This window comes from Panthera tigris, chromosome B1 (assembly GCF_018350195.1).
Source record: "Panthera tigris isolate Pti1 chromosome B1, P.tigris_Pti1_mat1.1, whole genome shotgun sequence".
Taxonomy (NCBI): domain Eukaryota; kingdom Metazoa; phylum Chordata; class Mammalia; order Carnivora; family Felidae; genus Panthera; species Panthera tigris.
Window position 1 is genome coordinate 100,776,768 of NC_056663.1, and position 15,370 is coordinate 100,792,137.

General features: G+C 35.1%; 1 protein-coding gene across 8 annotated transcripts in view; it reads right to left on the reverse strand.

The window, feature by feature from the left end:
* Positions 1-15,370, reverse strand: part of SPATA5 (spermatogenesis associated 5) — a 364,152-nt gene that overhangs the window by 277,823 nt on the left and 70,959 nt on the right. For all 8 annotated transcript variants that reach the window (XR_006216792.1, XM_007087586.3, XM_042983951.1 and 5 more), the window contains exon 11: positions 14,285-14,494. Coding sequence is in view for 7 of the 8 variants with exons in the window: in XM_007087586.3 (XP_007087648.2) it covers positions 14,285-14,494 (210 nt within the window). In the remaining variant the exon portion in view is untranslated. The remainder of the gene's footprint in view (positions 1-14,284; positions 14,495-15,370) is intronic.

The window sequence follows — 15,370 nt, forward strand, 5'->3', positions numbered from 1 at the left end:
TGTTTTTATACACAGGTTAGACTATGTGATAGGAACACAAAATTTACACTTACAGCCAGCAGTGAGGTAAATAAACTTGAAGGCATTTCTCAAGTATTGTGGAATTAAGAAAGACAACATATAAAGAGCCAGACAATAAATATTTTAGGCTCTGTGGGCTACATACGGCCTGTGTCACATTTTTCTTTTTCTTTTAACCTCTCATTAAAAATATAAAATTTATACTTAACTAAAGGGCTAGATTAAAACAAGCTGCTAGAGGGAGGGAGCCAAAACATAAGAGAGTCCTAAAAACTGAGAACTGAGGGTTTATGGGGGGTGGGAGGGAGGGGTGGATGGGTGATGGGTATTGAGGAAGGCACCTGTTGGGATGAGCACTGGGTGTTGTATGGAAACCAATTTGACAATAAATTTCATAATAAAAAATAAAAAATAAAAATAAAAAAATAAAAATAAAACAAGTTGCAGGTTGGATTTGCCCAAAGGCTGTGTAATTTGCTGACCTCTTATCTAGATTAATCTCACATAAATTGAAATAGTTCATTTCTGTCAACAAGATTCAAAGTCATCAAAAATATCAATGACATGATTGGTGAGTAAAAAACTTAAGACTCCAAAATTTTAGGAAAACTGATCAAAACATTAAGGGAAGGGCACCTGGGTGGCTCAGTTGGTTGAGCGACTGACTTTGGCTCAGGTCATGATTTTGTGGTCTGTGGGTTTGGGCCCCACAGCTGTGTCAGCTGTGCTGACAGCTCAGAGCCCCGGGCCTGCTTTGGATTCTGTGTCTCCCTCTCTCTCTCTCTCTCTCTGTCCCTCACCCACTTGCACTCTGTATCTCTCTCTCTCTCTCTCTCTCTCTCTCTCAAAAATGAATAAACATTAAAAAAATTTTTCAAAAAAAATTAAGGGAAACAATTGATACTTAAAAGAAGGCAATTTCAAAATACCTAGTAACGTTTAAGATGTTCATGCTCAATAACAATAACCTCTATGTATATATACACCAGAGAAACCCTTGTACATATACCCAAGGAGACATATACAAGAATATTACAGAAGCACTTTTTGCAGCCAAAAAAAACCTCTAAACCTGAAATTCATTAATATAAAAATGGGTGAAACAGATAAAGAGGTATAAACTTCCAGTTATAAAATAAATAAGTCATGGAGATAAAAAGCACAGCATAGGGAATAGTCGATATTATAATAATGTATGACAGATGGTAACTACACTTATGATGAGCAATGAGTAATGTATAGAATTGTTGAAACAATATGCTGTATACTTACTTGAAATTAGTATAACATTGCATGCCAATTTTTTTTATTATTATTATTCTCACATTAGCTAACATATAGTCTTAGCTTCAGTAGTAGATTCCAGTGATTCATCACTTACATACAACATGCAGTGCTCATCCCAACAGGTGCTCTCCTCAATTCCCATCACCTATTTTCCCCACCCCAATCAACCCTGTTTGTTCTCTGTATTTAAGAGTCTCTTATTGCCACGTAGTACTCCATTGTGTATATAAACCACAATTTCTTTATCCATTCATCAGTTGATGGACATTTAGGCTCTTTCCATAATTTGGCTATTGTTGAGAGTGCTGCTATAAACATTGGGGTACAAGTGCCCCTATGCATCAGTACTCCTGTATCCCTTGGGTAAATTGCTAACAGTGCTACTGCTGGGTCATAGGGTAGGTCTATTTTTAATTTTTTGAGGAACCTCCATACTGTTTTCCAGAGTGGCTGCACCAATTTGCGTTCCCAACAACAGTGCAAGAGGGTTCCCGTTTCTCCACATCCTCCCCAGCATCTATAGTCTCCTGATTTGTTCATTTTGGCCACTCTGACCAGTGTGAGATGGTATCTCAGTGTGGTTTTGATTTGTATTTCCCTGATGATGAGCGATGTTGAGCATCTTTTCCTGTGTCTGTTTGCCATCTGGATGTCTTCTTTGGAAAAGTGTCTATTTATGTCTTCTGCCCATTTCTTCACTGGACTGTTTGTTTTTTGGGTGTTGTGTTTGGTAAATTCTTTATAGATTTTGGATACTAACTCTTTATCGGATGTCATTTGCAAATATCTTCTCCCATTCCATAGGTTCCCTTTTAGTTTTGTTGATTGTTTCCTTTGCTGTGCAGAAGCTTTTTACCTTGATGAAGTCCCAATAGTTTTTATTTCCCTTGCGTTCAAAGACATGTCAAGTAAGAAGTTGCTACAGCTGAGGTAAAAGAGGTTGCTGCCTGTTTTCTCCTGTAGGATTCTGATGGTTTCCTGTCTCACAATTAGGTCTTTCATCCCTTTTGAATTTATTTTTGTGTACTGTGTAAGAAAGAGGTCCAGTTTCACTCTTCTGCATGTTGCTGTCCAATTCTCTCAGCACCATTTGCTAAAGAGACCATCTTTCTTCCGTCACTCTTTCCTGCTTTGTCGAAGATTAGTTGGCTCCATTGCATGCCAACTATACTTCAATTTAAAAAATGGGTAAATGAACTGCAGTGTCCTCATAAAGTGGGACTATAAAAGTATAAATGAATGAAAACAAAATTTTTTTTAAAAAGGTGGGGGGTGCCTGGGTGGCTCAGTCAGTTAGGCATCCGACTTCGGCTCAGGTCATGATCTCACAGTTTGTGAGTTCGAGACCCGCGTCAGGCTTTGTGCTTACAACTCAGAGCCTGAAAGCAGTGTGGAGGTTCCTCAGAAAATTAAAAATAGACCTACCCTATGACCCAACAGTAGCACTGCTAGGAATTTACCCAAGGGATACAGGAGTACTGATGCATAGGGGCACTTTTACCCCAATGTTTATAGCAGCACTCTCGACAATAGCCAAATTATGGAAAGAGCCTAAATGTCCATCAACTGATGAATGGATAAAGAAATTGTGGTTTATATACACAGTGGAATACTACGTGGCAATGAGAAAGAATGAAATATGGCCTTTTGTAGCAACGTGGATGGAACTGGAGAGTGTGATGCTAAGTGAAATAAGCCATACAGAGAAAGACAGATACCATACGGTTTCACTCTTATGTGGATCCTGAGAAACTTAACAGAAACCCATGGGGGAGGGGAAGGAAAAAAAAAAAAAAAAAAGAGGTTAGAGTGGGAGAGAGCCAAAGCATAAGAGACTGTTAAAAACTGAGAACAAACTGAGGGTTGAAGGGGGGTGGGAGGGGGGGGAGGGTAGGGGATGGGTATTGAAGAGGGCACCTTTTGGGATGAGCACTGGGTGTTGTATGGAAACCAATTTGACAATAAATTTCATATATTGGAAAAAAAAATAAAGATACTACTTTAGGTTTAAAAAAAAAAAACAAAAAAAAAACCTCAGAGCCTGGAGCCTGCTTCAGATTCTGTGTCTCCCTCTCTCTCTGACCCTCCCACACTCATACTCTGTCTCTGTCTGTCTCTCTCTCAAGAATAAATATTTAAAAAAAAATTTCTTTTTAAGTATAAATGAATGGCTAGACTAAGACACTTTGGAAGAAGGGAGACCAGCAAGAAAGCTGTTGTTATACAGCCAAAATGCACTACCTTATACATTTACAACCAAGAGTAAGAAAGTTCTTAATGTTTTGCCAAATTTTTAAAGGTCTTTTAACAGTTGTAATATTCTCCATTGATCATTTTTGCCTGGTTTCACCTCACACGATCATTTTTAGTCCTGCACTTCAGTGCAAAACAATGTCTGCCCTTTCATAATATACAAAGTCAAACAAATAAAGCAAGTGCTATTCATTTGCAATATGATAAATTATACTTTTACCCAAAGGAGACTGTGGACAAGGAGTTGAGAAAGTGAACAATAAAACAAGAACCAGGGCCCACTCAATAAAACAAACTTTATTTATTTTGGGGGGCAGATTTTTATTTTTTTATTTTAATAATTTATTGTCAAATTAGCAAACATACAGTGTATATACAGTGTAGTTTTGGCTTTGGAAGTAGATTCCCATGATTCATCACTTACATACAACAACTGGTGCTCATCCCAACAAGTCCCCTCCTCAATGCCCATCTCCCATCTTCCCCATCCCCCCCAATCCCTGACTGCCATCAACCCTCAGTTTGTTCTCTGTATTTAAGAGTCTCTTAGGCTTTGTCTCCCTTTCTGTTTTTATGTTATTATTCCTTCCCTTCCCCAATGGTCTTCTGTTAGATTTCTCAAATTCTACATATGAATGAAAACATATGATTTGAGACCTGTCTTTCTCTGACTTATTTCACTTAGCATAATACCCTCCAGTTCTATCCACATTGCTGCAAATGGCAAAGATTTCATTCTTCTTCATTGCCAAGTAGTATTCCATTGTATATAAATACCACATCTTCTTAATCCATTTATCAGGTGTTGGACATTTGGGCTCTTTCCATTATTTGCCTATTGTTGACAGTGCTGCTATAAACACTGGGGTACCTATGTGCCTATGAATCAGCACTCCTGTATCCTTCAGATAATTAGGAAAATGGATCTTTTTTGGAGAGGGGATTTAGAGGGGATAGAGTGAGGAAAGGGTGAGAAATTTTTATGCAGAATGTTACTTCATTTAGGGTAACTAATTAGGCAAGTGTGGCATGATAAGAATCAGAAAGGAAATTGCTGGTGTCACTGTTGTTTTTAATGTAATGATTATCATGTCTGCATTATTCTTATTGTTCTTACAGCAACTCTCCATAAAAGTCAAGGGCATGAAATAAGATAGTCATCCAGTGAAGATGTATCTTTAAATTCAGGCAATATATACACTGCATATATGCTGCTTTCTAATTATCTGGTTTAACTGAAGGAAAGCAGCTAGAGAATCTGAAAAAATGATTAATGTTTTCCACAGATTATGGTTCTAAAAAGGATGACCTGAACTTCAGGTTTGAAAAGTATAAGATTATGATCTCTAAGAATACAATATCAATATCCAGCTACTGATAATGGAAAGATTAATGTTTTAAATATCTGATGTACAGGCAAACAGACTTGATATTATGTTGAAAATGTGAACATACGGCATTTGACCTCAATCAGTAAAGGGGCATTACCCTACTACATAGAGGTAAGCTACAGGAAACCTATGAATAAGAAACAATATGTTTTTTTTTCTACAAAACAAAAGAGGAAACAACAACAACCAGATTTGAAAGTATAACCTAAGAATTTTGTACTGTAAAGAAAATGAGTTGGAATAATTCAAGCATTATAAAGTCATAGCAGTAATAAAAATGACTTCTGAGGGCCCCTACAGAACATATGATTTTGCATAGAATAACACACTGATGAATCATACCTAGATAACTGGCCTGTAAAATGCAACCCAGTAGCTGCACTGATATGTCACATAGGTCTAGAATTCTATAAAGTTTGAGCTTAAAGCTCAAACTGCCAAAAATTACTATATTCTGGTACAAAGAGTTGCAAAAGATTAAATTCCGTTTCAAAGACATATACATTTTATTCTAACAGAAAACTTAAGGAATCATAAGCTATGACGCTATACGTTTTTTTTCCATTTGAAGCCAAATATATATCCATATCTTAAAATCAGAAGAAAGTAGCAACTACTGTTAACTAATTTCATGAAATCTTGCTAAATGCTTGATATGTATTATCCCCCAATGCTTACAGGAGTCCTCTGAGGTAAATACTCTTATTAGTAGAACTCTACAGAAAAAAATATATAAAGTTTAAGTAATCTGCACAGTTACACAGCTTAATAAACAGCAGAACTGGTGTACAAGTCTCTTAACAATTACACCTGACAATTAGAGAAAATGCCCTAAAAGTTTAGCAACCAACAAGAACAAAGGATAAGCCACAGATTGGAATATAAGCATTGTGAGAACTACTCAGAATGTTGTTAGTGGAAGGGCTTTAAGAGTCATTTAGTCTAACTTACCTCACTGAAAACCAAAGGAAAACAAAGCACAAAGAAGGATATGTCAAAAGCCCTAGAAAAAGTTAAATGGAAGAAATGATAATAAAAATGCAGGATTTTGGTTCCCAGACCATTCTTTCTAAAAACTATAATGTCCTCTATTTTCTCCAAGCCCTTTTATTTTTTTAAATGTTTATTTATTTATTTTTGAGAGAGAGAGAGAGAGAGAGAGAGAGACCGACCACAAGTGGGGGACAAAGAGAGAGAGAGGGAGACACAGAATCTGAAGCAGGCTCCAGGTTCCAAACTATCAGCTCAAGAGCCCAAGAAGAGGAAGGAAGAGAAGAAAACACCCCCTCCAGTTCCAAAGAAGCCAGCTAAATCCAAGCTGGCAGTGAGCCACGACAAGACCTCCGATGTCGGGGACAAGCAGCGTCAGGAGGCCCGCAAGAGACTCCTGGCAAGCCAAGCGGGCAGCTTCCGTGTGGCAGAACTCAGCCACAGAGAGTGCAGACAGCATCAAGATTTACGTCCCTGAGGCCCAGACCTGACTCTGAGACCAGGAACCGGGAAGCAAATAATTTTAAGTCATTAAAAACAACAACAACAACAACAACAACACACACACACACACACACACACACACACACACACACACACACACAAACTAACCACGAACCGTGAAATCATGACCTGAGCTGAAGTCAGATGCTCAACCGACTGAGCCACCCAGGTGCACCTCCAAGCCCTTTTAAAAATAAAACATTTTTAAAAAAGGAAACATGCCCTTAAGATTTTACGTGGTACCAGCAATTCAGATTCAAAGGTATCTGTGAGAGCAGAACAAGCAGCAAGTGCAAAGTGTTAATTCTCAATAAATAGCTGCTAACATGGGTTATTTGAAAATAAGAATTTTATTGATATCCATTATAAACAAGAGAACATTTACATCAACATATAAGGGTTAGAGATGTATAGCATGGTCAATGAGTCCCACATTTGCTCGTAAGTTTTTTTGTAACTCTTTAAAATACGTAATACATAAATGCATAAAATAGATAGGGTTGATGGGACTAGATACGGTAATTTCTTTTTCAATTTTACTTACCAAATAACTGTGCTTTGTTAGTGCTGCCACATTTCACCTGCCTAGACAATTTGCTTCACTCACAAGGGTGATCAAGAAAAACTACCAAAAATAAAAAAGTACCATAAATAGTCTTATTTTGGAGTAGTGTTATTTTTCATGTTTCCATGATTAAGATTTCAAGTGCTCAAGTTTACTAAACAAATATAACATAAATACATGTAAAGATATTTGTCCAGCTATGCTATTAATCCAGTGAAAACTAAATCTGACTTATCTTTTACTGTTTCATGATTTTATACCATATCAAGTCACAAACTCGAATATAATATTTATACTTCATGCTCTTGCAATTTTGCCCCTTTAATCAGTACTGGGTTTTTTACAGTCTTCCCAAGGGCTTTTTAAATGTGTCTGACACTTGCCTGTTGCTTTTGGCTATTACAATTCAAACCAAGCTTTTATAAGTTCTAAAATGTCTAGGGAAGGCAAGTTAACCTAAGTGTTAACTATGGTTAAATGTTATGGAATATGCTCATAAAAACCTAAACTCACATGAGATAGAATTACATATATGTAATAAGAGTAAAGGATCTTGAAAATTAATAAAAAGTACAGCATCAGCACATACAGAAGGCCATTTCGGGAAAGCACTTCAAAGGGTTTGAAAACAGGCATCAAGTACTAGGCAAGAAATGCCTTGGGCAAGTAAAAACCCTAAAAAGGGAGAGGGGCTAGCAGACAAGGGAACAGAATTCAAGCTGTTCCTCTCAAAAAAATATAACACAAACCTTCCCCACAATTTATTCATTCAGGAAACAAAAATGACACATTTCAGAATTTACACAGCGGCACCATGCTGACTACAATTCAGCTGGCTATAAAGTGTGAATGTATATACATGCCCACAAAAACCCTTTATATGACTGTTGACCACTCTAGTCATTCTCCATCTCCTTTACTAAACACAGAATTGCAAACACTGGCTTCACCTTGCATGCTTCCATCTCTGGAAATGACCTTTCTCTTGAGTTACACACCCATATTTACAAAGGCCTTTTGGACATATGTGCCATATTGTTCTAACGGCATTTCAAAGTCCACATGGCTAAATCCCAGTCTGGTATCTGCTCTCCCACCTCTAATCTGCTTCTCTTCCTCATTGCTAACTTTTTGAAGCTAGGATATTTCCATCTGTTAGTCACTTAAAGTAAAAATTTTAATCACCTTTGACTTCTCTCTTTCTTTCTCATTTCTCACATATGATTAATCATCAAGATTCTAAATATTACCCATTTCATTATATCACATGTTTAGTCAAATGTCTATTTCACTAAATTATGAGTAGACAGACAGCAAAGAGCCCATCTACTGCATCTTTGTTTACATCTGTACATGTACAGAAACACAGAACACACAGAATTATAATCATCTGAATTATACCACTTAATAATCTGAATTACACAACTATGTGTGGAAAACATTTACAAATAATTTTTAAAATATTATAGACACAAAATTATAATATTTCAACTTCAATTAAATTTCATTCAAAAGAGAATTAAAAGGAGGAAAACATGACTAATTTCTCTCAGCCGGAATCCATGAATAAAAAATTAAACCAACCCAATAATAAAATTTTCTATTATGAAGTAAACTTCTTAGAAGTCTGAGAGTATTCTTCTCTTTTTTAAATCTAAGTCTTCTTAGATTCAAAATGCTAAAAGTTTTGTTATTATAGTTCATATTATTGTAATTTTTTGCTTTTAGCCAAATGTTATACAATATTTTCGCATCAAGACATCTTCTTTTACATAGTGGTTTTATTGACTGATATAAGCCCAAAATTTATTAAGATTCAGTTTAACATATGATGCTTCAACTTTAACATCTCAGCTTAGTGTACAAATAATGCCATATTTAAGTAAATCCAATCTAACTTCTACATAATTTTGCGATACTGACAATAGCACATTATTCTATTTGTCCTAACACTTGATTACTATTAGTCACTCCCTAATAGCCATTCAAACAGTGATAAAATTAAGTATATATCTTTATTTAATAATGATGCAAATAACTGCCAATTTAAGCATATGGGGCATATAAGAACACTACTTGGAGAAAAGCTGAAGGAATTATTAAAGTTAAAAAAAAAAAAAAAAAACCTAAAGGAAATTAAATAGAATCTCAAAAGGTATCAGAATCTAGATGAGCCCAAATAAACCTACAGAAGGAGAATAAAGAGTTAGGGTCCACAAAAGGCATGAATCTGGACATGGCTCCTGGTGAGACTCTAAATTAGAAGCTATATCTAAGGTGAAAGAAAAAATAACCCAAACACTCAAAGAAAGTATTCTTTATAATGTTGGGGTGTGGGTCTGGGGCCAGAACCAACATACTCCTTTATAGGCTTCAACTGAGAAATGCAGTGAAATAGGCAAGCTCAGGGAAGTCCCAAACCCAGATTCCCCAGCCAATTTCCTCTCAGGGCTTTATTTTCCCAGGAACTTTCCATTATCACTATGAACAGGGGGATGACGAATAGGAAAGAAGGTCTCCCCCAAAGCCCTTACCCTAGGACCTGGCAACCTCCCCCATGATTTTTCTCCTTCCATACATTCCACTCTTTCTGTATAACGCAGTACATAGAACTATAAGCCAGTCTTTTTAACTTCAGTTATATTCATTAAATGTCTGTAATGTGTCTGTGATTCTGACCATAAAACTCTTTATTTAATTAATAGACCTTTTCTGGTAAAGTTTAGGATTTACAGAACAATTAAGATAGTACTGAGTTCCTATATACACCACCCCATAATCCCCCACTGCACACTTAGTTTCCCCTATTATTAATATCATATAATAGTACAGTACATTTGTTATAACCAGTTAATAATAATATATCAATAACAGTTCACTAAAGTCCATAGTTTATTCAGATTTCCTTAGTTTTTATCTAATGTCCTGTTTCTGCTCTAGGATCTCATCCAGAAAACCACCATAACATTATATTTAGCTATCATGTCTCCTTGGGCTCCTCTTTGCTGTGAGTTTCCCAGACTTTCCTTACTTTTGATGGCCTTGACAGTTTCAGGAGTACTGATCAGATATTTTATAGAACATCTTTCAATTTGGTTTTGCCTGTTTTTCTCAGACACAGATTATGAGTGTTTGGGAGAAAGACCACAGAAATAAAGTGCCATTCTTGTCACACTATCAACATGACTAATCACCTGGCTGAGGTAGCATTTGTCAGGGGTCTCCACTATCAAGTAGCTCTTCCCTACCCCCTTTCTATATTGAACCCTTTAATATAGAAGTCATAAGTATCTATAGTCCACACATAAGGAATTGAGTTGTTATGCCCTCCAAAGTTTCTTCACTTACTTCTTAATATCCTAATCCTCTCAAAGAGCCTATACAGATAAAACAAACAAAACTGAGACCAAGAGAACTTATTTAAGGCTACAGAACTAAAAAGTGCAAGGTTAGGAATCAAACAAAACTGAGTCCTAGCTTAGTGCTCTTTTCATTATAATACAATTTCAAGAGCACAAATTATATAGTAATATGTAAATTTCAAACTCCACATTATTCAACCACTAGTCTCCTTCCATATACTTCTTTTATTTTTTCTTTTTCTAAGCATGCTCCATGCCTAATGTGGGGCTCAAACTCACGATCCTAAAATTAAGAGTCACATGCTCTATCAACTTCTATTTTATTCATCAGGTTCCTGTTTCTCTGGCAGTGATTACTCTTTCTTATTAATGTAACTAACTTCTACTCTAAAGCCATGTTATTTTTCTTTGTCCTGCAGAAACAAATTTTTTTGAACTATGTCCCAGAAACATCTTTACACTTCTATGAACCTACCCTATAGAAACTGCCTGAACTACCTTTGCCAGTAACATGATGTAATTAATGAAAAAAGCACTAGACACTAAATTAAAAAAAAAAAAGTAAAATGGAAGGCTGTATAATATAGTGGGTCAGAGCTTAGACTCTGCAGTCCGAAAGTCCTCTGATCAAATTTCAGTACCATCACTACAACTCTGACCTTGGAAAAGGCATTTCACTTTCTTAAACATTATTATACTTATTTGTAATCCTAGAAACTAATCTTAAAGCATTCAGTATATAAAAGAGGTGTATCTATGCAGTCTTCCACACAGTATCTGCAAAAGAAAAACTCTATGATTTCTAAACCAGCCCACATAATTTAAAAGTAAAAGCTGAAAGATAAACTTGGAACTTACCAAACTGATTATTTTGTACCTTTGGTAATAGAATAGTAGGGGATCAAGTTACATAAAAAATAGTTAAGTACTTTGAATTGTGCATGCTTTAAATAAAATACAGAGTGTCCTGAAAATGAGATGTGTTTTGTACAATTCCTCCCTGAGACAAGTATCAGAAGAAAATTTCCCCAAAAAAGTCAAGCCTACACTAAGCTCATTATATTCTTACACTCACCAATAACAGCTAATAAAGGACTTGCTGAAAATCCCTGTCAGAGGCCTAACCACCCTTCTTCCAGGATCAGTAACAGTTCTTCATAAACTAAAGCAGCCCAACTACACAAGGGCAATTAATCTATTATAGCACTCCAGACAAAACCAAAAGAGAAGCAGAGAGGAAATTTCAACTGGAAAATATTTTGATATAATTGACCCAGATGACAAACTAAACTTAAGCACATGTCAAGTGCTACAGTCTACACAAGAACACATACAGATGCCAAAGGATATTAAGAGTTCACACCAGCCAAGGTGAAGTCTCAACTATGAGTAGAGTTTACATCTTGAATCACTGTTTAGAAAAGATACACAGGGGAAGCTAAAGGGTTCTTTCATAAACTCAGAGAAAGAAATGTTTAAAGTCTTTAAAATATTTTGGGAATTAAAGGTAATTACAATTATAAAAAAAATGTTAGGGAGTTTCTCCTTCAATATATGTAAGAGACCCATATTTTCCAATTGGCTAGAAAATTTCATTGTCTATCTACATTTTTCTGATCATTTTCAAAATGTGTAAGACTTGTTATTCCAAAAGCTCAAATTTAATTTTGACACTTAGATCCCTTGGAAAAAAAAAATATATGTTGTGACCAAAAGCCAACTTTCTTCATAGAAAAGTGAAACTAGAAAGAATAGAATATAAATTCCCAACTTCTTTGACTTCATTTCTGCATACATAAGCTATATGATATAGGTACTTTAAACTCTTCTCACAAGCAATAATCAGACCAAGTTGAAAAGACCAATGAAAATGCCAAGAAAAACAAATAATTTTTTCATGTGCCCAACTTTTTCTTTTGGAAACTTTTAATAAACATGTAGGAAAACTTAAAAAATAGTAAAATGAACATTCATTGTTCATTAAATATATTCCCCACCCAGATTCAAAAACTGAATAATACTGCCAAATTATACTAAATTGTATATTGAATAAAAATCCATGGTAGGGGCGCTTAGGTGGCTCAGTTGAGTGTCTGACTCTTGATTTTGGCTCAGGTCATGATCTCTGTGCTGGGCATAGAGCCTGCTTAGAATTTTCTGTCTCCCTCTCCCTCTGCCCCTCCCCCACTCATGCACACACTTCCTCACACACACAAAAAAAGTTAAATAAAAATTAGTAAGTAGGATATATAATTATATCTAAGCAAGTATGAACTCAGTTGAATAAGAAAATTTCTTAACATCACTTATCATTTGTGTGTGTGACCTGAAAGAAAAATGAACATGAGTTTAATGAAAAAACTCAAATAAGTTAACATATTCATGGTTATTTTACATGAACAGTGTCCAAGATAAACCTTTCAAAGAATCTTATCATTTTCTCACAATGAAAAAAAGGTAAAAGTAAAACTGTCTAAAGTCATGAAAGTTTTCATACTTAAAAACAGTAATAAATGTATTTCTAAGTAATTCTACGATAGGCCAGAGAGCAGTCCTGGTAACATCTGGAAAAGTTATCTTAGATCACATGAGATATTAGTTTGTAGGAAAATACATGTGCTCCTTTTTGAGATTCAAGTGTAAATAACTGTGAGTGAAGGCCTCATCAAATAAGTTTCAGATATCCAGTAGACATAAAAAATTCAAAGATTACGAATATACAGTTGTGGAATACACAACAAGGTAGGCACAGAAAAATGGAGATGACAGTAAAACAAGTAGGAAATGCCAGTAAAATGGCCATGTTCATTACCATGAGATAAGAGGACCGGGACCAAAGAGAAATCAAGAGGTCTCTGAAATTTCAAAATCACTCATTATTCCAACATTTAAACCTGCAAACTTTAAAACTGTAGTTGTGATTCAGTATCACTGATGAGAGTGAAAATTGTTCCCTCCCCGTATCTTCAGTATCCAATATCTTCCACAAAAAGACAATCAAAACTATGCAAATAGTAGTGATTGTACACACACTGATTCTTAAAAAGCAAAGAACCTAAACATATCTAAACATTTCCAAAAAAATTTTAAGTAAAAAACTGACTCTATTCTGAAATAAATTCTATGCTCTGAAACTGCCAAGGAGTTTAATGTTCTAAGATAGGAAACATATTTTGTTATGAAAAAAAATCCCTGGTACTATCAAAACGGAGCCTTTTATCAGGTGCTTCTTACGAAATGAATTTGATATTTAACAGACTGAAGTACATACTTTTGTGATAAAGTTCATTCTACTAAAGAATTTTAGGTTTTATGTATGTATATTTCCTAACTGGATATATGATATTACATAAAAGTTAATAACAAAATTATATCCGGCCCTAAAGTAAACGTAAAACTACATGTCAAGTAAGATTATCTATCCCAAGTAATAGCGTAGAGCAATGAACAGATAATGTATGTGTGTATTTCAGAAAATAAACATTGTACAATTATTCCCAGACTGGAAAAGCATTTTTAAGGAATTTAGTTTTACCATTTAAAGTATCTGAATTCTTTGAAAATACTATATTTATAATTAAGTCCTGGTTAAGCAAAAGAGATTAATGCAATTAAAAAATGTAGAACTTAAACAAGACTGGTTTCTATTACACATAGATATAAGAGATACTGATAATAACAAAACTAAAGTTGTCTTCTATTGTCCACCATGTTTTGCTGATTACATGCACTAATTTAGTTAGAGCTCATCTCCCTGTATTATATTACCATCAACTTCAAAAACAAAACAAAACAAAAAAATCAACTACTCCTTAAGATGTCTTTTCATATTTTTCTAAGGACAAGAATCAGAGGATTGGTGTTAGTGGGGCTGGAAAAGAAAATAGCAATCTAAAAATGTAACACCTTACCTTTATAGCTAGGAAATTCAGGCCACTCTCATTGGCTAAAGCCTTTGCAATCATTGTTTTAGAGCATCCAGGTGGCCCATACAGAAGAACTCCTTTAGGTGGTTGAATACCCATTCGAATGAAAGACTCTGGATGTTTCAAAGGCCATTCCACAGCCTGTTTCAATTTTAGTTTGATATTTTCCAGTCCTCCTATATCTGACCAGGATACCTGCAAAACAAAGCATTTTCTAAATGTAAGTTCTGTGAAGACAAAGGACTAAATAAATAAATAAATAAATAAATCAAGCAATAAAAAGTGCAAGAAGAGGAATATAATCATTTAAGAATCTAGAAAGAAGATCCTTTAAAAATTCTATCAAGAAGTAAATCCGAGTACATAAAATGAGCTGCATATTATAAAAGTACTAAAGAAAAAATGTTTCTGCTTGTATACATAATTATTTAAATGACTGAACATACTGTTAAATCTATCTTCTATTTAAATGACTTTAAAAATTAGGTTTGGGGCACCTGGGTGGCTCAGTCTATTAAGCGTCTGACTCTTAGTTTCAGCTCAGGTCATGATCAGGTCACTCAGGTTTGTGAGTTCAAGCCCTGCATCAGGCTCTCTGCTGTCAACCCAGAGCCCGCTTTGGATCCTCTGTCCCCCCCTCTCTTTGCCCCTCCCCTGCTTACACTCTCTCTGTTTCTCTCTGAATAAACTTAAAAAAAAAAAAAAACAGCAAAAAACAAACAAATAAACAAACAAAACCAAAAACTCTGCTAGCTTCTGGAACCTCCTATAAAAAAAAAAAAATTAGGTTTCATCTGACTGAAAATGGTTTGAATTAGTGACCCAAGGTCTCATCTATATATCTTTTTAGCAAATTTATTTGCTTTATTTATTACTTCCAAAAATATTTCTGAAGGTCCTTTAGGAACATAAGGTTTTTTTCTGTCTTTGATTCATGAATGAAGTATCTTCAAAGTTTTGTTCCTTTTTCTCAACAAAGAAACACCCTCCCCAAAATAAGACAATTCTTTACATATTATTTACTTAATAAATACCCATTAAGAACCACATATCAGATAATATACACAGGAA